Raw genomic sequence first — 23,672 nt, 5'->3', positions numbered from 1 at the left:
TACAATCCACCCAAACTAGAGGTTTTTTTCGCCGCTCCTCTTATAGTGGAGGCTCCAACCAAACCGGCGCAGATTCGACATCATCTTTTAAAACACACACACACAGACCTCCTCTAATAAAGGCTACTTTAGAGGAGGATACAGAGGCAATAACAACAAGGGAAGAGGTAGAGGTAATAACAACAACCGCTCCTATTCCACTCCCAAACAGTGACTTCCCGCTGCCTCCCCTACAGCATTCCACTCCTATAGGGGGCAGAGTATCACAGTTCCTACCTGTCTGGAACTCCATCACAACAGACAAGTGGGTAAGACAGATTATCCAACATGGCTACTGCCTAGAACTCACAGCAACCCCCCCAAACATACCACCCAGGCAGCGTCCAATGTCCACAGAACACATAACTCTGCTTCAACAGGAAGTCCTAGCACTCCTAGAAAAAGATGCTATTCAAGTAGTTCCTCTACAAGAACAAGGAACAGGAGTCTACTCACTGTACTACTTAATCCCCAAAAAGGACGGGACACTGAGACCAATTCCCGACCTCAGGCTCCTCAACCATTATATACAATCAGATCATTTTCACATGATCACTTTACAACAAGTACTCCCATTGCTAGAACAGGGAGATTTTCTTTCAACACTAGACCTAAAGGACGCTTACTTTCATGTGCCTATACATCCTGCGCACAGGAAGTATCTAAGATTTGTCATACAAGGACAACACTATCAGTTCAAAGTCCTTCCATTCGGGGTCACAACAGCACCACAAGTGTTTACAAAGTGCTTAGCAGTAGTAGCAGCACATCTCAGAAGACAACAGATACATGTCTTCCCTTACCTCGACGACTGGCTCATAAAAGCAAGATCATTCAACCAGGGTGTACAACACACAAAACAAACGATTCAAACATTACACGACTTAGGGTTTACAATAAACTACACCAAGTCGCACCTAGAGCCTTCGCACGTTCATCAATATCTAGGAGCTACCATAAACACATCAGTAGCTCTAGCGTATCCCAGTAAAGCCAGGATTCAAAGCATTCAGAGCTTAGTTTCCCTTTTTCAATGCCAGCACTCTCTACAAGCCAGAGTGTTCATGAAACTAATAGGCATGATGGCATCTTGCATCTTTATAGTCCCTCAAGCAAGACTGCAAATGCGCCCGCTACAAGAATGTCTAGCACAGCAGTGGAATCAGGCTCAAGGTCAGCCCACAGACCTGGTGTTGGTAGACAGCCGTACATATCGCTCTCTGCAAAGGTGGAACACCAAAAACCTGACAAAGGGACGGCCGTTCCTAGACTCTGTTCCACAAATAGTGCTCACGACAGATGCATCCCTCACAGGATGGGGAGCCCATCTCTTGCATTATACCACACAGGGCCAATGAAACAATCAACAGAAACAGTTACACATCAACCATTTAGAGCTGCTAGCTCTCAAAACCTTTCAAGTACAAGTACAAAACAAAGCTGTTCTAATCCGGACGGACAATATGACAGCCATGTATTATGTACAAAAACAGGGGGGGACGCACTCTCTGCAACTTTCCCAACTTGCACAGACCATTTGGAGATGGGCCATCCCTCAAAACATACACCTGACAGTAGAACACCTTCCAGGAATTCACAACCAAATAGCAGATCTGTTGAGTCGTCAGTCACAACAGATTCACAAATGGGAGCTGCACACACAAGTTCTCCAACCATTCTTCCAAAGGTGGGGGCATCCACAGATAGATCTGTTTGCCACACACGAGAATGCGAAATCCCCAAGCTTTGCCGCCAGATTTCCACACCCACCATCGGAAGGAAATGCGATATGGATGAACTGGTCAGGCAGATTTGCGTACGCTTTTCCGCCTCTCCCACTCATTCCACTAGTAGTACGCAAGCTCAGACAACAGTCTCTCAAACTGATACTGGTGGCTCCCACATGAGCAGGTCAGCCGTGGTTCACCACAGTGCAGGACCTCTCACTGGGTCCACATCAAAAGTTACGGCTCACGCCATCGCTGTTAGCACAGAACCATGGAGAAATAAGACACCCAGACCCAAACCAACTGAATTTGGCGATCTGGCTCCTGCGGTCTTAGAGTTCGGTTACTTAAACCTACCACAAGACTGTATGAACATAATTAACCGCATGCGTGCTGCGGTCATTTTTGCGCTGTGCGGCTTTTTTCCAAAAGCCGCGTTACATGACGAGCTGAGCTTGCGAGCGGCGCAACTCATGACGAGCTCAGCATCGAATGGGTTAAAGAAGCTAGAAGACCCACTACCAGAGCATGTTATGCGGCCAAGTGGAAAAGATTTGCAATATACTGTAACAACAATAACATTGATCCATTGGATGTTTCCATCCAAGATATCATCCGCTGCCTTCTACACCTACAAAGGTCCAACTTGGTTTATTCTTCCATACGCCTGCATTTAGCAGCAATTGCAGCCTATTCACAAAATAGACAGCATCTATCTCTCTTTAGAGTACCTGCAAGTAAAGCATTTATGGAAGGATTCAAAAGAATAATCCCACCTAGGTTACCACCTGCACCAGTATGGAACCTAAACGTGGTCCTTACAAGGCTCAGGGGTCCCCCTTTTGAGCCTTTGCACAAGTGTGAACTGCAATTCCTAACATGGAAGACTGCCTTCCTTGTTGCCATCACCTCTCTCAGAAGAGTGAGTGAAATACAAGCTTTCACAATAGAAGAACCATTTTTCCAAATACACCCTAATTTTCCAAATACACCCTAATAAAGTGGTTCTTAGACCCAATCCAAAATTATTGCCAAAAGTCATTACTCCTTTTAAACTCAACCAATCAGTAGAGTTGCCAGTGTTTTTTCAAAAACCGGACTCTGTTGCAGAAAGAGCTCTACACACCCTAGATGTTAGAAGAGCTCTACTATACTACACAGAGAGGACAAAATCCTTCAGAAAAACAAAACAACTATTTGTATCTTTTTCTCCCGCACACAAAGGCAATCCCATCTCTAAAGGAGGAATTGCCAGATGGATTGTAAAGTTTATTCAAATATGCTATCAAAAAGCTAAACGTACACTAACAGTTCCTCCTAGAGCGCACTCCACTCGCAAACTAGGAGCCTCTATGGCTTTCTTAGGAAACATACCATTAGAGGACATATGCAAAGCAGCAACATGGTCTACAATACACACCTTCACTAAACACTATTGTGTTGATGTGCAAGCCAAGCAGCAAGCTGCAGTAGGCCAAGCTGTACTTAAAACACTATTTCAGTATGCTGCAACGGATACAATCGACCACCGCTAGTGGAGACACTGCTGCACAATCAATGCTAAGTGTACAATCTGCAGCTCATATGCCTCGAACGGAATATGCTACTTACCAGTATACATCTGTTCTTGGCATGTAGAGCTGTAGAGTTGTACATGCCCTTCCACCTCCCCGGGGCTTGTATCCGTTCCAGTACTCATCTTACTTAGATGCACACGCATGGACATCCTTTTCTCTTTTCTTCTACTAACTCCATCATTTCCCATCATGGCGAAAAACAATCTGAGGGTGGAGTCGATGACCATGCGCAGTATTGTCCAAGGGAGGAGTCACCTATCCCGTGACTACAAAGACTTCTTCCAAGAAGACAACAACAACCTGCAATCATCCGAGCCCCACACCAGCTGGCGATCTATTGCTAAATGTACAACTCTGCAGCTCTACATGCCAAGAACAGATGCATACTGGTAAGTAGCATATTCTTTTTTCTCTGTGATCAGTGAATATGAATACAGCTTCTCTCCTCCATATGTTTCTTAAATGTATGTTCCAAGGTTAGTTCTCAGACGCCTGTTTGAGGCGCTATCAGGTGTGGGGGGGGATTTAGCCCAAGATGAAACATTACTATTAAACCTATCTACCAGACAGGTCAGTGTAAAACTAGGAGCGAGTGTGGCCCTGCACTCCAACAACATCAGGATTGAAACCAGGGACAGTGGGAGGGGTAAAGTGTTTTTTGTTCAGCTCAGATCAGAGAGTACTGGGCCGTGACAGTTGCTGTTATGGTTATTTATACCTTCTTTTTAATACTTTGAGTAATAAACGCTTACAATTCTTAATGTTTTAATCCCTCTCTCTCTCTTTCTCGCCCCTTCTTAGCCTCTCTTCCTGTCGGATAACTGGTGCTTCCTGTGCAGCTCTGGCCGCCGCCCTTCGCTCCAACCGCTCTTTGCTGGACCTGGACTTGAGTTACAATGAACTACAGGGTGACGCGGGTGCGACCCTGATCTGTGAGGCCCTGAAGCACCCAGACACCCGGCTGCAGAAGATCAAGTAAGGATCGGGGGGGGGGGCGAGGGGGGGAAGGCTCTTCTGTATCATCCGCGTTTTATATTTTTTCTCTGTGATTAGTGAATATGAATACAGCTTCTCTCCTCCAAAAGTTTGTCTTACATGCAGATTTCACGGTTAGTTCTGTGAAGCCTGTTGGAGGCGCTTTCAATCCCAGAGTAGAAGAATGGCCGCAAAAAGATTAGTTTTTAAGGAGTCTTTCTCTTGCTGCCATAGATGTCATTGGTTGAATGTAGCCCAAGATCAGACATTACTACCAAAACTAACTACCAAACAGGTGAGTGTAAAACTCGGAATGAATGCTACCCTGCGCTCCAACAACATCAGGACTGAAACCAGGTGACAGTGGGAGGGGAAAAGTGTTCCTTGTGCAGCTCAGTTCAGAGAGTACTGTGCCGACAGCTGGAAGCAGTAGGTAAAGGAAGATGGCGGATTGACTCCGCTCGTGAAGGCATCCCCTCCGCTCTCCTCTGGAGCTCTTGCTGGCCTTCTGCTCTGCCCCCCTATCCCCGACGGCTTTGGCACTAATTGAAGGGAATGCGGCGAAAAAGATGGAATAAGATTTTTTTGATCGGATCCCGTAAGACTGCAATCTGTGAGAAGGGTAGCTGGAGAAGTTACCGCCGTGGCTGTGTCCGCCCCCTCTGCATCGGATGTGCCGGATAACACCGCTCAGCTGTGCAGTGTATGGCGGCCGCATAGTGAAGTGGATCCACATACAGAGCGCATTGGTTAGCGCTGCCACGGCTTCTATTCCTGACTCAACTTTCTGCAGGTGAGTCCTGTAGCGGCGGTGGCGGTCAGGAGAAACATGGCTGCAACCGGGTGTGTGTGAGCGCAGGACTTCAAGTGGAGCGTTTCAAAGCGAAAGCAATGGCTCCTCCACAGATGACCCGCCGAGGGCGGGCGGAGGTTGAGGCAGAAGCCGGGGGTTCTGCGGATGCCTCGGACACAGTGGAATGTGCAATTGAAACAGAATCTGCTGTGGTTGTTGGTGGCGGAACAGTATCTAGGAGAGCCCCGGGGAGCAGCAATGTAAGCAGTAGCCACGGAGGTGATTCCCTAACAGACCCCCAGGTGGGAAAGCCTATTCTTAAACTTTTGCGTTCAGGGAAAGTTACAGCGCTTCTTCGCTCCAGCGGTTCAGAGACAGGTCTCCCCAGCGCTCAAATGGCTGAAGTATTGAATGCGGCAGTTTACGAGGGCTGGGGAGGCATGGAAGATTGCCTCGGTTGAAGGGGGCTCTGGCAGTGGTATGAAAACGGGTGCTCCTGTTTATACTAGACATCAATACCTCAACCTCTCTTCTTATTACTGGCGATGCTGCCAGAGCGACTACACTTGCCAACACATACAATACAGACTATACTCCTCACACTGAGAGGCCGAACAACGAAGAGTCTCTGGCTCAGCTAAATAATAACCTGCAGGGCTCTGGTTTGGGTAGGGTGGACGAGAATGGCAGCAGCTGGACATGTGACGATAACGCCAACAGTAAGGGGGTGATCAATGTGGACTCAGAGAGTGGTCAGGATCTTTCTTTCAACAATTGTATATTGGGTCAGGAGATCTTGAACAGTAGCATCAGTAATGGCAGTGAGGCTGCTTGTAGTCAAAGGAACAATACCCCGGAGGAGGGGAGAGCCCAGAAGGGAAAAGGCCCCAACCAGGCTCGGTCTGGAAAAGGTGGCAGAGGTCGTGGGGTGGGGCTGGTGCAAAGGCTCAGATCTTATAGGCACAGGGACGATTTAAGGGGGCAGCAAATACCACAAACTGGGCCCGGGTGGGCCCATTTCAGAAATGGGTTTAATCAAAGGGAGAAGTAAGATCAATTGTCTCCAGGCTATCTAACCCTCGAACACGTGGGACTGTTTTAGCTACCACTCTCCCGAATGGTCAGCTAGATCTTACTGCCATGGCACCAGCTAACATTCCTGAGGCTCCGCAGGCTACCGGGACTCTTGATATGTCCACGGCTAACATCCTGATTTCGGATTGTGTTCAGACTGGGCCCCAGAAGCTACTGGGTGCGGAGTATATTCATACTAAGGGTTCAGCAACTGTTGCAACTAGCAATCAACCTACAGTGTCTATACCCTTATCATCTCATATCAGACTACTGTCTGCAGAAGATTAAGGGTGATGAGCCATCACTTTCTAGAATTATGCAGGCACTCAATATTCAAGGAGCAGAAGCACAAGTCTATTATCACCAGGCTTGGGCCGATAGAACGGAAATCAAACAATCTTTGTCTGAAGTTACTGCCAAGGTTTTTCATTTAGCTTCTGAGGTCTCTGATCTCCAACATCGGGTGGCAGCCGTGGAGGAGGTCAATACCCAAACTGTGAAACTGGTTACATCACATGAGTCACAGATGGCTTTGATGCAGCTTAAAATTGATGACCTTGAAAATCGGCAGCGACGCTATATTCTGAGGATTTTTGGGATCCTGGAAGGCAGGGAAGGCTCCGACCCTCAGGCATTCATCGTTGATCTGTTTCAGAAGGCATTTCCTGATTTAGATGACTGGGACATGGACACACAAGGCCAGAGGGCGCATCATTTACCGCTATTCCTTTCACAAAGTTCCCAATTTTACTAGGCCTATTCTTGTATTCTTGGGCAATTTTTTGCTTCAACAGGCAATTTTATTTAAGGCTCGGCCTACGGCTCCTGTTAAAGTAGACACTTTGTCAATCTTTGTGAGATCCAATTTGTGTAAGTCGACTATGGACAAGCGCTGGCAGCTCCTCCAACTTATGGATTCTTTCTAGGCTGTTTCCTCACAGTTTTTTTTACAGGAGCCTGCTTGTTTAAAAGTTATTAAGGATGGTCACACATATTTTTTTGTTAATAAGAAGTAGGCGAAAAAGGCACTTTTTAAGTGGCAATCTACCCCTAATGTTTGATCTGTTGTCATACTACAGTATATTGTGTAATAGATATTGCTATTTAGAATTAGACAAAACTGCTTGTGGTTGTACCATATAGAAACATGGGTCTCTCAATGTAGTTTTCAGTATGTGATATCCTTCCTTTTGTTGAAGTAAATGTAAATGTAAATGTAGTTGAGCTTATATAGCGCACAGCTACCTGCAGTGGGTTTCCCGGCGCTTGCTTAGGGAACCCTTCCTGGTATTCCCCTGTGAGATAACAGGGTATCCACAAGGTGAAAGTCAGGCATCCCTCCGCGAGGGGCCGTTGTGGAGATTAAGCAAGCTATTGCCCAGAGTCGCAGAGTGTGAACCTGTGAGTCGAGGAGGCACCGGGGCGAGAATTATCGAGCCCGTGGAATTTTTAGCCCAAGACCCGCCGAGGCGGGAATTGAACCCTGGTCCAGGACCGATCTCAGCTTCCGGGTCTGCTGCCTCTAACCCCTGAGCCACACTTCTCCACTAGTACTATGTATTATTTTGCTTTTTGGCTGGTATGGGTGGGGTGTGGTGTGGTGGTTGCGGTGGTGGTTTCGGGGGTGGGTGGGGCATCTTCATATGATGTCATATCAGGACAGCCTAGAAGGGGGTGATTCCTTTTTCAAGATACGGGGTGGGGGGCTGGAAGTGGATGGGATGGGATGAGATGGGGAGGGTCGTAGGGGTTTGGGGGGTTAAATGGCCACATCGCAATTAAAATAGCACAGAAAGGGTATAAACAGAATGTAGAATATAGGTTTAAGGGGAAAAAATTCTTTACGGATAGAGAACGATTCCTTATTCTAGGTTTATTTAATGCAGAGTGTTAAATTTATGAGTTGGAACGTTTGCAGGCTGAACTAGGCTAGTAAAAGGCGATTCGTAGCTGAAGAGCTTAAGGTGTTTAAGCCCGATATAGTTGGACTTGCCGAAACTCATCTGGCTTTTAAAGATAGAAGGTATTTCAAACAGCTTGGCTATGATCTGATCGCGTGTACATCGCAGTCGGCATCTATTCGTGGGGTTGCATTATTGAAGGTTAAACATTCCGAAATAGTGGTTCTACACACATAGGCTGATTCCAAGGGAAGATGGTCAATTGCTCAGCTCTTAGTCATGGGTCATAAGGAGACAGTTTGTATGATCTATGGTCCTAATGTTTGCTGCCCTGATGTCATCTCTCACTTAAGCTCTGAACTGTTGGATTGGGCTAGGGATCTCATAGTAATGGGAGACTTTAATTGTATTTTAGATCAAAAAAAAATTGACACCACAAATACGACTGCAAGATTTAGAATGGCTCAGGTGAGGGCAGCTGTACAAGATTTGCTTTATATACATTAGCTGGAGGATGCTTGGAGAATACTCTTTCCCACGACGCCGAGGTATACCTTTTTTTCTCATCCTCACAAACAATATTGTTGTTGTAAAAACTTTATTTCTGACGATTAGGCCATAAAAGTGCATAATGAACAGTTCCCGCATATGTACACAGATTATACAATAAATACATTTTCATAGTACATACATGGTTAAAAAAACACTTGCTACACAATACAATTTTCAAATAGGAAGAAATGACCCGGACAATCATTAAAATACATTATGACATAATAAAAGAAACAGAAAACGGGGTGTCTCAAGTTAATCCAACTCTACGCAAGTTTTAAAAGACTTCTCCTAATGTGCCACATAGCATTTAAAAACCGTGATACTGTGAATACAATTGGGGGTTCGGTATCGTATTTTAAAACTCTAAAGGCCTCGGCACAGTGGGAAAGCCCTACATTTTTACATGATTGGGTTACCCAGCGTTTGCAGGGTAGAACATATGCCGGGAAAAAAAATAGGACATGCAACTCAGTTTCAACCGTTGATTTACAACTAGGGCACATACTCGAATTCTCCGGAGCCCAAGAACTAGTATACTCTGCCGGAGGTAAGTTCCCCCATCTAAATTGCGCATACAATTCCCTCGCCATCGGTGGCTGGATTGCGTCCAGGAAGGATTCCTTTATGTACATCTCCTTTACTTGTAAAAACTCCCTGGTCATCTGCCCTCTTTAGTGCTCTCCTGTAAAAGCAATAGATTGGATTGCCTGAGCTGTTTCACGAGATCCGCCCTGGATATCGTGGGACAAATTAGCTCAGTAGATAGCCAAAGATCCTGTGTCCCAATCCTATTGGCAAGGCTTCTAATGTGGGCCAACCATGGGGTTTTGCTGGGAGTCAGTCTGGGGAGGAGCTCTTTCAGCTCTTCTTTGAATGCATTCAGCTCTGGAGTTACCCATTGCCTCCTCCAAAATGTTGAGGGCCTGAGGGCTATCTCTTGATCAATTAGCCTCAAACCCAAGTCCATGCGGAGGGGCACCAGTGGGGTGCTGCGTGGCAGACCTATGAGCTGTCTCATGAAGTTATTTTCTAGCTTCATAAGTTCCGTAGTAGAACTATGCCTCCAAAGCTCTGCCCCATACAAAGTGGCCCCTCTGGCTTGAGCCTTATATATCTCCACCACAGGGGCAGCTGGCTTCAAGGTGGATGATATGAGCATTTTCATTACCCCCCCTGATGTCTGGGTGAGCCTAAGCCGTGCGTTAGTAATCTGGGGACCCCACCCAAATTGTTCGGGCAATGTTATGCCCAGATAGTCAAATGTCCTTACTTTGTCAAGGAGAATGCCATTTAGGGAGGGGTTAGGGCGCGTACTCTTTGGAGGGTTAAAGACCATAAATTTGGTCTTGGATACATTTATCTCCAGACCTCTCATATTACAGAACTGAGCAAACCCATCCAGGATGCGTTGTATGCCTAGTGGTGACTTAGACAATAGCAAAGTATTGTCTGCGAACATCAACGCAGGTATTTTCCCAGTGGCCAGTTTCGGTGCATCCGTATCTTTAATGTTGTTAAAAAAAAGCAATGCGCCCCTTGATGTAAAGGCAGAATAGTGTGGGGGCTAGAACACAGCCCAGTCTAACCCCCTTTCTGACAGGGAAGCGCGAGAAATATTCCCCTAATTTGCAGCATCTAACCTGTGCATAATTATCAGCGTGTAGCCTCACCAGCACATTAAGAAGGTATGGTGGACACCCAAGCTCGCCAAGCACCTCCCACAGCTTCTTTCTTGGCACGAGATCAAAGGCGGACTTCAGATCGACAAATATGAGATAGAGGCTGCCACCCTCCATCTTCACCGTTTTTCAGAAAAGTAGCTGTAATCTGAATATCTGGTCCACGGTGGACATATTTGATCTGAAGCCAGCCTGACAGGGGGTCAGGATTCAATGCTCCTCCATCCACCCCTGTAAGCGGAAAAATAAGACCCTGCCCATCAGCTTTTGGGTGTTATCAATTAAGCTGATGGGTCTATAATTGGTGGGTAGGAGAGGGCAACCCTTTTTCAATATGGGTACTATTTCCGCACCCTTCCAAGTGTCAGGGGCGTTCATGCCCTTCAGGATTGCATTAAATAAGGCACTCAGGTATGGGGCCCAAACTGTGGGTTCTTCCTGAAAGAGATCCCCCGGGAGTTTGTCAAGACCCGGGGCTTTATTGGGGAGTAAGCTGGTTAAAGCATTTCGAACCTCCATAAGCGTGATGTCCCCAACTCCCTCCTAGTCTGACCCTGTGCTTCATGGGAACAGTCCAGCCCGAACTGCCAAGCCATGTCTTCCCTGGACTGGAAACAAGCATTCTGGGACCGGTTTCGGGTTCATAACCATCATCAGCCAGGTTATCTTGAATCCAGTGGCAAAGTGAGCAGGGTTGGCATGGTATGCTCAGATGTGAGTCTGAGCATACCCTGCCAAGTTATGGCGAACAAAGCGATACAAAAGGGGATGATGGACGGAGCGCTTGAGCGAATCAAACACTCACCTCCAGTCAACTGATCTGGGTTTAATCCATCACCATTCTTTACCTCACTCCGCCACCCCTGTTCAGACATGGCCATATGCAAATCACTCTGACCCTGTGCCTCATGGGAACAGTCCAGCCCGAACTGCCAAGCCATGTCTTCCCTGGACCGGAAACAAGCATCCTGGGACCGGTTTCAGGTTCATACACCTCATCAGCCAGGCTATCTTGAATCCAGTGGCAAAGTGAGCAAGGGACTCACGTCTGAGCATACCCTGCCAACTTATGGAGAACAAAGCAATACAAAAGGGGATGATGGACGGAGCGCTTGAGCAAATCAAACACTCACCCCCAGTCAACTGATCTGGGTTTAATCCATCACCATTCTTTAGCTCACTCCGTGTAACCTGAGAGGGTTAACAAGGAGGGAAGGAGCCTACATCAAGGTAGTTTGCTCACCAAAGGTGTATTTCGCCTTTTAAAGGGATGTAACAGATACAGTCTTGGCTCGGTGGTATTGCCAGAGTCTTGTCAATCTTGCTTGTTCCTGGTCCTTCGGAGTCGGTTTCCTCGTCACTGTGTTCACCCCGAAGAGAAACAAAAGGAGAGGTGGTATTTAGATTGCTGCTCTAAATTTACCAGAGTTATGGGGCAGGGAGTGAGGGTAACTTTGGTGGGGGGTAAACCATCACCATTGTATACAACAAAAGAACACAGTTATGATAGCGGCGAGTTTCACCCCGAGGTGTGACGTGACAGTGTGCAGGGAATAAAGTGAACATTTGTTTTGACAAAAAGACGACCCCCTTCCGTTACCCGGCCCCTCCTTTAAAAGACATAAGAGCTCGGAATCGGCTCCGTACCTTCCTTAGCCACGCATCTCCGTGAGCATGACTGGGCGAAGCGTATTGTCTCTGGCCTCCTGGCTTTTCCTCCGACGGCGGTTTCGGCTCCTCTTCAACGGTTGTGAACTCCCTCCGCATCTCCGGTCGTCCTCAGCTCCGTTCGGCTTCTTCTTCTCTCCTCGATGCTGCTCCTGGCTGCCCCTCTCGGTTCTTCCTGGTCCGCCTCTTCTTCTGTGGTAGTCAGTACTGATAGGCCCACGAATTCTGACGTCACAGGGGTAGGCGTCAGTTCAGGGAAGTCCGTGCATCCCTTAAAGGGCACAGTCCAGTCCAGTGGAGGAGACTGACAATCATTCACGGGGGATACTACGGGCGATCCCGTGACCCCGTGACACTCCGCCACTCAAGTTCAGACATGGCCATATGCAAATCAATATGACCCTGTGCCTCATGGGAACAGTCCAGCCTGAACTGCCAAGCCATGTCTTTCCTGGACCGGAAACAAGCATCCTGGGACCGGTTTCGGGTTCATAACCATCATCAGCCAGGTTATCTTAAATCCAGTGGCAAAGTGAGCAAGGGACTCACGTCTGAGCATACCCTGCCAACTTATGGCAAAGAAAGCGATACATAAGGGGATGATGGACGGAGCACTTGAACAAATCAAACACTCACCCCAAGTCAACTGATCTGATTTTAATCCATCACCATTCTTTAGCTCACTCTGCCACCCCAGTTCAGACATGGCCATATGCAAATCAGCCTGACCCTGTGCCTCATGGGAACAGTCCAGCCCGAACTGCCAAGCCATGTCTTCCCTGGACCGGAAACAAGCATCCTTGGACCGGTTTCAGGTTCATAACCCTCATCAGCCAGGCTTTCTTGAATCCAGTGGCAAAGTGAGCAAGGGACTCACGCCTGAGCATACCCTGCCAACTTATGGGGAACAAAGCGATACAAAAGGGGATGATGGACGGAGCGCTTGAGCAAATCAAACACTCACCCCCAGTCAACTGATCTGGGTTTAATCCATCACTATTCTTTAGCTCACTCCGTGTAACCTGAGAGGGTTAACAAGGAGGGAAGGAGCCAACAGCAAGGTAGTTTATTCACCAAAGGTTTATTTCGCCTTTTAAAGGGATGTAACAGATGCAGTCTTGGCTCGGTGGTATTGCCAGAGTCTTGTCAATCTTGCTTGTTCCTGGTCCTTCGGAGTCGGTTTCCTCGTCACCGTGTTCACCCCGAAGAGAAACAAAAGGAGAGGTGGTATTTAGATTACTGCTCTAAATCTTACCAGAGTTATGGGGCAGGGAGTGAGGGTAACGTTTGTGGGGGGTAAACCATCACCATTGTATCCAACAAAAGAACAGTTATGATAGCGGCGAGTTTCACCCCGAGGTGTGACGTGACAGTGCGCAGGGAATAAAGTGAACGTTTGTTTTGACAAAAAGACTATCCCCCCCTTCCGTTACCCGGCCCCCCCTTTAAAAGACAGAAGAGCTCGGAATCGGCTCCGTACCTTGCTTAGCCACGCGTCTCCGTGAGTGTGGGTGGGCGAAGCGTATTGTCGGTGGCCTCTGGGCTTTTCCTCCGACGGCGGTTTTGGCTCCTCTTCACGGTCGGGAACTCCCTTTGCGTCTCCGGTCGTCCTGTGCTCCGTTCAGCGTCTTCTTCTCTCCTCGATGCTGCTCCCAGCGGCCCCTCTCGGTTCTTCCTGGTCTGCCTCTTCTTCTGTGAAAGTCAGTACTGATAGGCCCACGAATTCTGACGTCACAGGTGTAGGCGTCAGTTCAGGGAAGTCCGTGCTTTCCTTAAAGGGCCCAGTCCAGTCCTGTGGAGGAGTCTGACAATCAGTCACGGGGGATACTACGGGCGATCCCGTGACCCCGTGACACTCTGCCACTCCAGTTCAGACATGGCCATATGCAAATCAGTCTGACCCTGTGCCGATTGGGAACAGTCCAGCCCGAACTGCCAAGCCATGACTTCCCTGGACCGGAAACAAGCATCCTGGGACCGGTTTCGGGTTCATAACCCTCATCAGCCAGGCTATCTTGAATCCAATGGCAAAGTGAGCAAGGGACTCTCGTCTGAGCATACCCTGCCAACTTATGGCGAACAAAGCGATACAAAAGGGGATGATGGACGGAGCGCTTGAGCAAATCAAACACTCAGCCCCAGTCAACTGATCTGGGTTTAATCCATCACCATTCTTTAGCTCACTCCGCCACCCCAGTTCAGACATGGCCATATATGCAAATCAGTCTGCCCTGTGCCTCATGGGAACAGTCTAGCCCGAACTGCCAAGCCTCCCTCCTGGCAAAACTCTAAGTTGTTACTGAAGTTCTCTGGACTTGGGTTGTCTTCCACCTCACAATCATACAGGGCCCCAAAGTGTGACTCCTATGCTTCGGGCGCTATATTGGGCTCTATAGCTGCACGTCCCCCCTCCTCGCCTGAGCTAACTAATTTCCAAAATCGTTTAAAATCATTACCCTTAAGGGCTGTCCCCAAAGCTTCCCACCTTTCTATTTCCCAATCTTTCTTTTCCTGGTGCACGGTTTTCCTGTGCTTTGTACTGGCTGACTTAATGATTTGCCTATCTTTGGCTTTCAATGCATTTACAAGCTCTTGTTTTGCTTTACGGCATTTGCTCTTACACCAAGAGCATTTGGGTCGATCTATTTCCCTCTTCGGGATTTCTGGGAAAAATACATCTGTCAGGGTTGCTACTAGATCTTCATGAATTATTCTAGCCTTGTCTCTATCCTCTACAAATGCCTCTACCTGTCCCAACACTCTCATTCTGTCTATTATGGGAATTGCAAGCTGGTCCATCTTTCCCATTTTAGGGAGGGACTGCCAGACACGATTCCATCTGATTTTTCTCCGGTTATTAGTGGTTACTATACCATCAATGCTGGTCACCGGGTTTGCGCTGGTGGCAGCCGCGCCCAGATTCCCCAGCTTCAGTGTTACAATCAGAGCATTATGGTCACTGTCTTGCCTCTGTTGTACCTTGAAGTCTAAGACTTTCTCCCAAGTTCTTGTTTCCACCATAATATAATCAATTAACGATGGGTGACCATCGGGATTGAACGTGGATTTACCCGGGAGGTCAGACTTAGTCCTTCCATTGCATGCCCTTAGTGAGTTGGACAGCATGAATGAATTAATTTGTATGGCTAGAGGTGACCAGACTTTGATTCGAGTGATCTGTGGTTCAGGAATTGACCAATAAAGTTCTTCTTCTGAGGGGTCTGCCTGAGAATTTTCAGTTAAGGGTTCGAACTGAGAATTAAAGTCTCCTCCCAGAATTAACCAAATTGCCGGATCCAAGGTTGGGAGATAATGGCTAAGATGGTGTTAGACTTGGCCCTTCTGGTAGGTTCACCCCCGAAATGTTTGCCTTTTAATGTTACATAATTATAGTGATTTCTGGTCTTTGCGCACTTTAGCACTGTGGCGCAGTGTAAAGTGCGTGGGCTCTCTGAGTGCGTGTGTGAGATTGGCCTGCCCTCCCATAGGAATGCATGGGGGATATGTGTGTCCATGGTAGTTCCTGATGTGTGGGGAGTGCAGGGTCGAGTTTGGTATGTGCGAACTCGTGAGATTAAATGCTGCGTGATGATGTGCGCGACATTCATGTGTCTAGTGTGGAAGTGCCACTTCTAGAAGTTGGCAGGTCTGTGCAATGAATGTGATTTGACTGTTTGGCTTGTGATTGGCTGGAGATGGCTGGTGTGCCTGGCTCCAGGAGTCAGGATGGGTCTGACTTAATCCTTCCATTGCATGCCCTTAGTGAGTTGGACAGCGTGAATGAATTAATTTGTATGGCTAGAGGTGAGCAGACTTTGATTCGAGTGATCTGTGGTTCAGGAATTGACCAATAAAGGTCTTCTTATGAGGTGTCTGCCTGAGAATTGTCAGTTAAGGGTTCGAACTGAGAATTAAAGTCTCCTCCCAGAATTAACCAAATTGCCGGATCCAAGGTTGGGAGATAATGGCTAAGATGGTGTTGGACTTGGCCCTTCTGGTAGGTTCACCCCCGAACTTTTTGCCTTTTAATGTTACATCATTATAGTGATTTCTGGTCTTTGCGCACTTTAGCACTGTGGCGCAGTGTAAAGTGCGTGCGCTCTCTGAGTGCGTGTGTGAGATTGGCCTGCCCTCCCATAGGAATGCATGGGGATATGTGTGTCCATGGTTGTTCCTGATGTGTGGGGAGTGCAGGGTCGAGTTTGGTATGTGCGAACTCGTGTGATTAAATGCTGCGCGATGATGTGCTTGGATTTATTGTGTCTAGTGTGGAAGTGCCACTTCTAGAAGTTGGCAGGTCTGTGCAATGAATGTGATTTGACTGTTTGGCTGGAGCTGGCTGGTGTGCCTGGCTCCAGGAGTCAGGATGGGTCTGCCCCGGTGGTGAATGGAGAGATCTGCATGTTGATGGGAGGGAGGAGTGCTCCTGGGACCTGAATAGGGGTGGGCCTTCCCTCCACAATGCTGCCTCCACCCCCTGTGGTGTGTCTAATGTCCCTGCCTGTCCTGTGAATAGGGAGAGGGGCTGAGCAAAACAAAGTGCTCAAGAATCAGTTTCATCTGATTCGCCCCTCGCCTGCACCTTTGACAATGAAGGAAATGTGTGTATAAAAAGAGGCTGTGACCTCATGTAAAGTGTTCTTGTTCCTGACTTGAATCTACCAGGGACGTGCTGCTGCTTGGGCCCAGGGGAAGGCTTGCCTCCCTGCGCCCTGCCCAGCCACTAGATGCATTGGATGCTGGATGACTGGGGGACTTGCTTTGCTGGGAGCTGCCTGCTCCTTTTCCTTGCCCTAGGAACCCTGTCTGCTGTACATTTGAACTCTATAGGACCTTGCTTTTATTTTAAGAGCCCCTGGCTCCTTTCCTGATGCAGGGAAATGCTGTGCCGCTTTTTATTTGCCATTTCTGCCGCTGAAGAGGAACGCTCCGATCTCCTCCTCGAGGGAACCCCGACGTAGGGATTGCCCCGATCTTACCGGCCTCGCGGGTGCCCACCCCGCTTATTGTCATATTTACCTACAGGTGCCACCCTGCATTATTGCCTTGATTATGGAGAAGCGTGGCTCAATGGTTAGAGCGGCAGACCCTGATGCAGAGGTCTGGCCCGGGACCAGGGTTCAATTCCCGTCTCGGCGGCTCTTGGACTCAATCTCCCCGGACGTGATAATTCTCGCCTCGGTGCCTAGTCTAATCATGGGTCCCACTCTGTGACTCTGGGCAATAGCTTGCTTAATCTCCACAACGGCCCCAGAAACGCTCGGATGCCTGGCTACACCTTGGGGGTGTCCAGGAGTGGACATTTCACATGGAAAAGCCAGGAAGGGTTCCACAGAGGTATGAGTGCAGCGCCGGGATGCCCGTCGCGTGGGCAGCAGTGCGCTTTACAAATACAACACATTTCCATTTATATTATTTTAAAATGGCAGGTGCCCACCCCGCTTTTTCTGTTCTTAATTTAGAGGGAGCCCATCCCTCATTGATCCGATCCCTGCTGCCGCGAACTGCGGCCCACCTGGTTGTGGCCAGGGCCTGCGGACGGAAGCAGGAAGAGAAGTGTGTCCGGAAGGCCCGCCCACCAAGGAGAAGCTGCGCCGGGCCTCGCGGGCTCCATTTCTCAAGTCCCAGTCCCGAGACGGGGGACCTGGTGAAGAGGCGCCTGTTGCGTCCCCCTCCAGGAGCGAGATAGTCAGGCCGAGCTCCCTGGAGTGAGGGGTTCCCCGGAGACCGCCTGCCGCCGGAGGAGAGGAGAGCAGCCCGGTGAGTGTATATGGGCTGGGGGGAGCTCCGTCCATGTTGTGGTGCCTTGTGAGGCACAGTGCGGTGTCCCGGCCTATTTTCTGGAGCGGCCCCCGCCTGCTAGGGGGTCGCTCCAACGAAGGGGGCATATCATTGTTTTCAAGGCCCCCAAGGGTTCCAGAGGGCTAGAGGGGTCCGTGTTCTTGCCCCCGAGGGCCCAACGTCAGGGGGCATGTTTTCTTCAGGAGCCTAGGTGGCTCCCCCACCCCCATTATTGTTTAGAGCCTCTAGGGCTCCAAAATGCACTGTTTCTCCCAGAGCCTAGAGGGCTCCAAAATACGCAGCTGATTTCAGAGCCAGATGGCTCCAATGTTTTGGCACAGTCTTTCTTCCAGAGGGCTAGTGAGAGCCCATGTCGTAGTTTTGATCCACAGCTGCCCAGCAAGTAGTGGGCAGCTGCACCGTTTAGGTCTTTCTTTCAGGGGACCTGTGATTGTGAACCTAGGAGTGAGTCGCCCTCCTTCGCCCCTCCCTTGGCCTTCCACGGCTGCACAGCACTTAGTGCCAGCTGCAGCGTTTAGGACCTGTTCTTGTCCTCAGCTGCCCAGCAAGTAGTGGGCAGCTGCCACATTTAGGTTTTGGCGCAGTGGCGCCACCTGGACCTCCGCTGCTTAGGCCGCAGCCCTGACTCTCTGGACATAGGGCATTTGAGCCCCTTCCTAGATGGCCAGTTGGCCAGGGGGGTTGTTGCAGTTGTAGGGCGCAGACCCTAATATGATTTTATGTGCTATGGTGATTCATGTGCCAATGCTTTTTGGGTGCTAGGAAATGTACTATGTCTAGAATGTGTTGCGCACCCTGTTCTGATACCTCTAGAGATGGTTTATGCATAGGAGGTTGTTTTTACCTGTTTAGGTTATGTAAGGGAGATTATACTTCCCTGTGTGATTTACGCCCATAGTGTAAGGTTTACTTAGGTGGTGAGGGTCTAATGTAGTTAGACTTGTGGGATACTGTGTATGATAAATTGTATGTCACATACTGTTGCAAAGTACAGTGATTTACCAGTGTTTACTGGTTGTACGTTTTATGGCCTATCTTACTTTTACAAATGTATCTAATGTACTATTTCTTTACCAAGTGCTGATCCTGACAGTGGTCCATGTGGCCCTGTCAGTTGTACATAATCACTTGTAAATATTGCCTGTGCCAGTTAGCATAATGTATATGGTGTGATTACTATCTGATGTGTTTTGATAATACGAAGGCTATTTTTATATATAACCTTGTGTGGAGTTCCTTTTGTGGGGGGGCTGGGATGTTGTTGCTGGTGGGTGCGTGCGCAAATGCTTAACTTACAATGCCCCCGGGATCAGCCTGACTGCTCGTGTCAAGCTACCAAGGGTTTGAGCTGGGGTTATCTTGGCGTGTGACTCCCTTGCCCTGACTAGAGTGGTGGTTTCTGCCTGGCTTTGGCGCAAGCCTCAGCCAACCAAAAATCCCATTTCTAACAGATTATAGTCTATTAACTACAGGTCTAGAATAAATAATGATTAGGGCAATTTTCGTCTTGTCAGGGAATTACAGCAAGACACATTGAATGTTGTTGTTGGGAGTTGTCATGTGCTCTGCCTTGCACCCAAGATGTGTGCCCACCCAATTCGTAAGACCACCTCTCCCGCCCTTTGTGGCCAGGATGTTAAATGGGGCAAATCCTACCCTGTGGGGTTCTTCGCAGGCCCAGGTTTCTTGGAATAAGCAGATGTCTTGGTTGTCCACAAAGGAACCCCATTCTGGACTTGGTAATTTGTTTTTCAGACCGGCTAGATTCCAAGAAAGAAATTGTAGCTCCCTATTCCCCGATCCTTCTCCTATCGGAACCTCCCTGCAAGACGAATGGGGAGGGGGGTGTACAGCCTGATAGATCCTATCTGGTCTTGCAGATGCTACACTACATCCACCTCTTTCAGTGCGGCACAGCTGGGGATCAAGGGAGATAAGTACAGCCTCCCCACTTTGGTGGCTGTTCACTACTTGAGTGTCATGCACGTGATCCAATACCCTACCGCTAGTTCCGTTCATACTGCTCTCAGAGCGACTTTCTTCAATGGAGGGATCGAGTTGCTCTTTCTTTCGAATGTCGCCAGTGAGATGACTAGCCCCTAGTCAGTCAACATCGTCAAGATTTTCATATCTATTACTTACTGGGATATTGTACCGAGGGCGCCTACAGGGGTTGCTCCACTTTTCTTCCAAGAGGGGACCAGGGCCCACAGTGAGGAGTGGCAAAAATACACTACCTGTCTGATGTAAGCTAGGTTCTGGATTAAATAAATCCAACGCACGAAGGCTTATTCCTTTGGGTGTGTGATGGTCTGCGTTAGGAGTGAATAGGAGTCTGCTAGCCGTATTGGGGTTGTTGAAGTTAATGACAACACACTCCCCTGCTTCAGTCTTTCGGGCATCGCCCAACCAACCTACTCTGCGGACCATGATTATCTCCCCCGCCCTAGCATACTCGAAGTGCTTAAACCTTGCGAGCCAGAATAGACATTTGTTCCTTAGGTCAAGCTGAGACTCCTTCGAGTTGTGAGCAATTGAGGGAATGCCTGTCATACTAGTGACATATGGGGCACAGGCTGGGGGGAGATTTATAGTAGGGAGGGAAGTCACCTTGTTCTCACTATCAAGAGCCTCAAGGGGTAGTACAGTTTGTTTGCTAGTGACCAACCAACTCGCAGTCTTAGCCGTAACCCCTCCACCTGCTTCCATAGTGCTCCTTCTGTGACTGGTCTCTTGGATGGCTGATGTAGTTTTGGTGTTTACGTCCCTCTGTAAACCGCTGGTTGTTTGTGTCTCGGTTAAGATGGTCCCCCTACCTTGTACATGGGCTGAACACTGAACAACATCATGTCACTTTCAGATCCTCCACCCACTCTGCTAGGCCCGGGGTCTATTTGTACTCGGGTACCCAAACCCTCCAAAGCTCTCTCCATTGTGTCTAGACGGGCTACTAAGGGTGCTAATTCTTCTTGGATGGCGACTCTTAGTTTAATTAAAAGGTCAGCCATCCAATTGTCTATCCACGTTGTATGTTCACCAGTTGTGTTGTCTGTTTGATTTTTACCCTTTAATTTTACTGGTTCATCTGAACCCAGTGAGTCAGCCTGATTATTTGCACATTGTTTTTTATTTTTTGACCCTAGAACTGGAGTTGCTTTACGTTTCCCTTTGTTTGTAGTATTAGTAAGCGTACTTTCCCTATCTAATTGCTTAAAGGTTTGAGTGACCCGCAGTGGGGGCACACTATTAGATGTTTGAGTTTGTATTTCTTGAGCCCCAGTTGTCAAGGTGGGGGAGAAGCAAGAGGGGGGGAGGGACAATGGACTGGGCTGCGGTGTATGTGAGGTGGTTGGTGGCGGGGACGCCTCGGAGTCTAGTATGCAAATATCCGGGGTAAGGGAGAGACTCCTTTCTGTGCGCTCTATTTCTGTGGACACCACCCGAATGGCCCTTTGGAGCATTTTGTCTATTGCCGTGGTTGGGGGCTCACACGCTGTTTTGTTTTTGCTAGCAACTATTCTTTTACCCATTTTTAGAGCAGATGTCATTACCGCTCAGTTTCACAAAGTTGCCTTGTTACCCCACTGTGCAGATGTATCTGAATACCCTTATGGGCTCAAAAAGGGCTCAGCTCAGAGTATGAAACACCTGTCGACACAATTACAAATGCATCCTCCCGTTCGTCTACCAGTTCATTTGCACACAACCTTCCCTCCAAGGGGTTGCTTAAGCAGTAGCACCATAATCGTCCAAGTGAATGGATAGAAAAACAAATGCTATTATCTTTTTGTGTCAAAGTCATCAAGTTATTGTAGGCATATCGTTTAGAGTAAGTCTTACCCCCACGTTAAGTGTCAAAGTGGGGGAAAGTGCAGCTGCTCAGGGAGGCGGCCCTGCCCTGCCTCTTCCTGTCGCTGACGGGCGCGGGACGGGCCCGCCCTTGGCCCGCGCGTATCCCACGCGTGGGCTGAGCTGCCTTTGAGGGCCTCCAGCGCCCTCCGCTGACGTGTGTCGCTGGCGTCCTGCAAGGCCCCCTGGGAGGTGTAGTCCTCACTTGTGGCATGAGGAAGCTGATGGTGCACGGGCGACCGTTCCTCTCACGACGATGGGCAATGCGAGGTGAGGAAGGCGAGGTGGAAGCTGGTATGTTGCTTGTCTCTGCCCGTTCCCCTCACGGCAGTCACAGGCTGCCCTTCCCTTTGTTGAAGTACTATGTGTTATTTTGGCTGGTATGGGTGGGGTGTGGTGTGGTGGTTACAGTGGCGGTTTCGGGGAGGTGGGTGAGGCGTCTTCATACGCTGCCATATCAGGACAGCCTAGAAGAAGGGTGATTCCTTTTTCAAGATACGGGGTGGGGGGCTGGAAGTGGATGGGATGGGAGGAGGTGGAGAGGGTCGTAGGGGTTGGGGGGGGGGGGTTAAATGGCTTGTTGCAATTAAAATAGCACTGAAGGATATAAACAGAATGTAGAATATAGGTTTAAGGGAAAAACATTTTTCTTTACGGATAGAGAACGATTCCTTATTCTAGGTTTATTTAATGCAGAATGTTAAATTTATGAGCTGGAACGTTTGCAGGCTGAACCAGGCTAGTAAAAGGCGATTGGTAGCTGAAGAGCTTAAGGTGTTTAAGCCCATGATAGTTGGACCTGCCGAAACTCATCTGGCTTTTAAAGATAGACGGTATTTCAAACAGCTTGGCTATGATCTGATCGTGTGTACATCGCAGTCGGCATGTATTCGTGGGGTTGCATTATTGAAGGTTAAACATTCCGAAATAGTGGCTCTACGCACACAGGCTGATTCCAAGGGAAGATGGTCAATTGCTCAGCTCTTAGTCATGGGTCATAAGGTGACAGTTTGTGTGATCTATGGTCCTAATGTTGACTGCCCTGATGTCATCTCTAACTTAAGCTCTGAACTGGTGGATTGGGCTGGGGATCTCATAGTAATGGGAGACTTTAATTGCATTTTAGATAAAAAAAATTGACACCACAAATACGACTGCAAGAGTTAGAATGGCTCAGGTGAGGGCAGCTATACAAAATTTGCCCCAACCCTTTTCTTCTGTATAAAATTTGCTTAATATACATCAGCTGGAGGATGCTTGGAAAATACTCTTTCCCACGACACCGGGGTGTACCTTTTTTTCTCATCCTCACAAACAATATTCCAGAATCGATATGATTTTTAGCAACTATGCTCTGCTGGATAATTCCTCTATGATGGTATGTCCCAAGGTTACATCGGACCATAATCCCATCATGCTTACTGTACTCTTTGGTCCTGATAGGATAGTACAAGCTAGGGGAATTTTCGTTTTCCTAAGCACCTTCTTAGTAACTTAGATTATGTAACTTACATGCAAGAGGTTTTGAATGATTATATAGCAAATAATCTTCATACTACTTCCCTTGCAGTAGTCTGGGATTGCTTAAAGGCATATGTTAGAGGGGCTACACTTCAGTATATTGTTAAGCAGAATCGGCTTAATTTTAGTCAACTTGAAATCGAACATAGGTTATATACTGATTTAGAGCAACAGCATGCCCGAGCAATTCCCTTGAAGGACACTTCAAGGCAATTGAACAACAAATGTATTTTCAGATTATTGATATAAGAGCGAAGCTTAGTAGAAGGTTAAAGGATAAAGCTGCCAGCAACTTTCTTAAGTTTAGATCCAGGCAGTATGAGTATGGAGAGCGGGTGGGACGGGTCCTGGCTTATCAACTTGCTGACCAGAGGGCTAAGTCACATATTAAGAACATCAACAGTGCGGATGGCGTAACCTTTACTAAACCCCAAGAAATAGTGGAGCAGTTTAGGATTTTCTATGCTAATCTCTATAATGAGCCAAGCAGTTTTAATCAACAATTGGCTACA

General features: G+C 48.1%; 1 protein-coding gene across 1 annotated transcript in view; it reads left to right on the top strand.

The window, feature by feature from the left end:
- Positions 1 to 23,672, top strand: part of LOC144763081 (ribonuclease inhibitor-like) — a 197,589-nt gene that overhangs the window by 12,575 nt on the left and 161,342 nt on the right. The window contains exon 5 of the mRNA XM_078648382.1: positions 4,145 to 4,318. Within this exon, the coding sequence (XP_078504508.1) occupies positions 4,145 to 4,318 (174 nt within the window). The remainder of the gene's footprint in view (positions 1 to 4,144; positions 4,319 to 23,672) is intronic.

This window comes from Lissotriton helveticus, chromosome 6, assembly GCF_964261635.1.
Source record: "Lissotriton helveticus chromosome 6, aLisHel1.1, whole genome shotgun sequence".
Taxonomy (NCBI): domain Eukaryota; kingdom Metazoa; phylum Chordata; class Amphibia; order Caudata; family Salamandridae; genus Lissotriton; species Lissotriton helveticus.
Note: the sequence above shows the minus strand (reverse complement) of the source record. Positions and strands in the feature narration are given on the sequence as shown.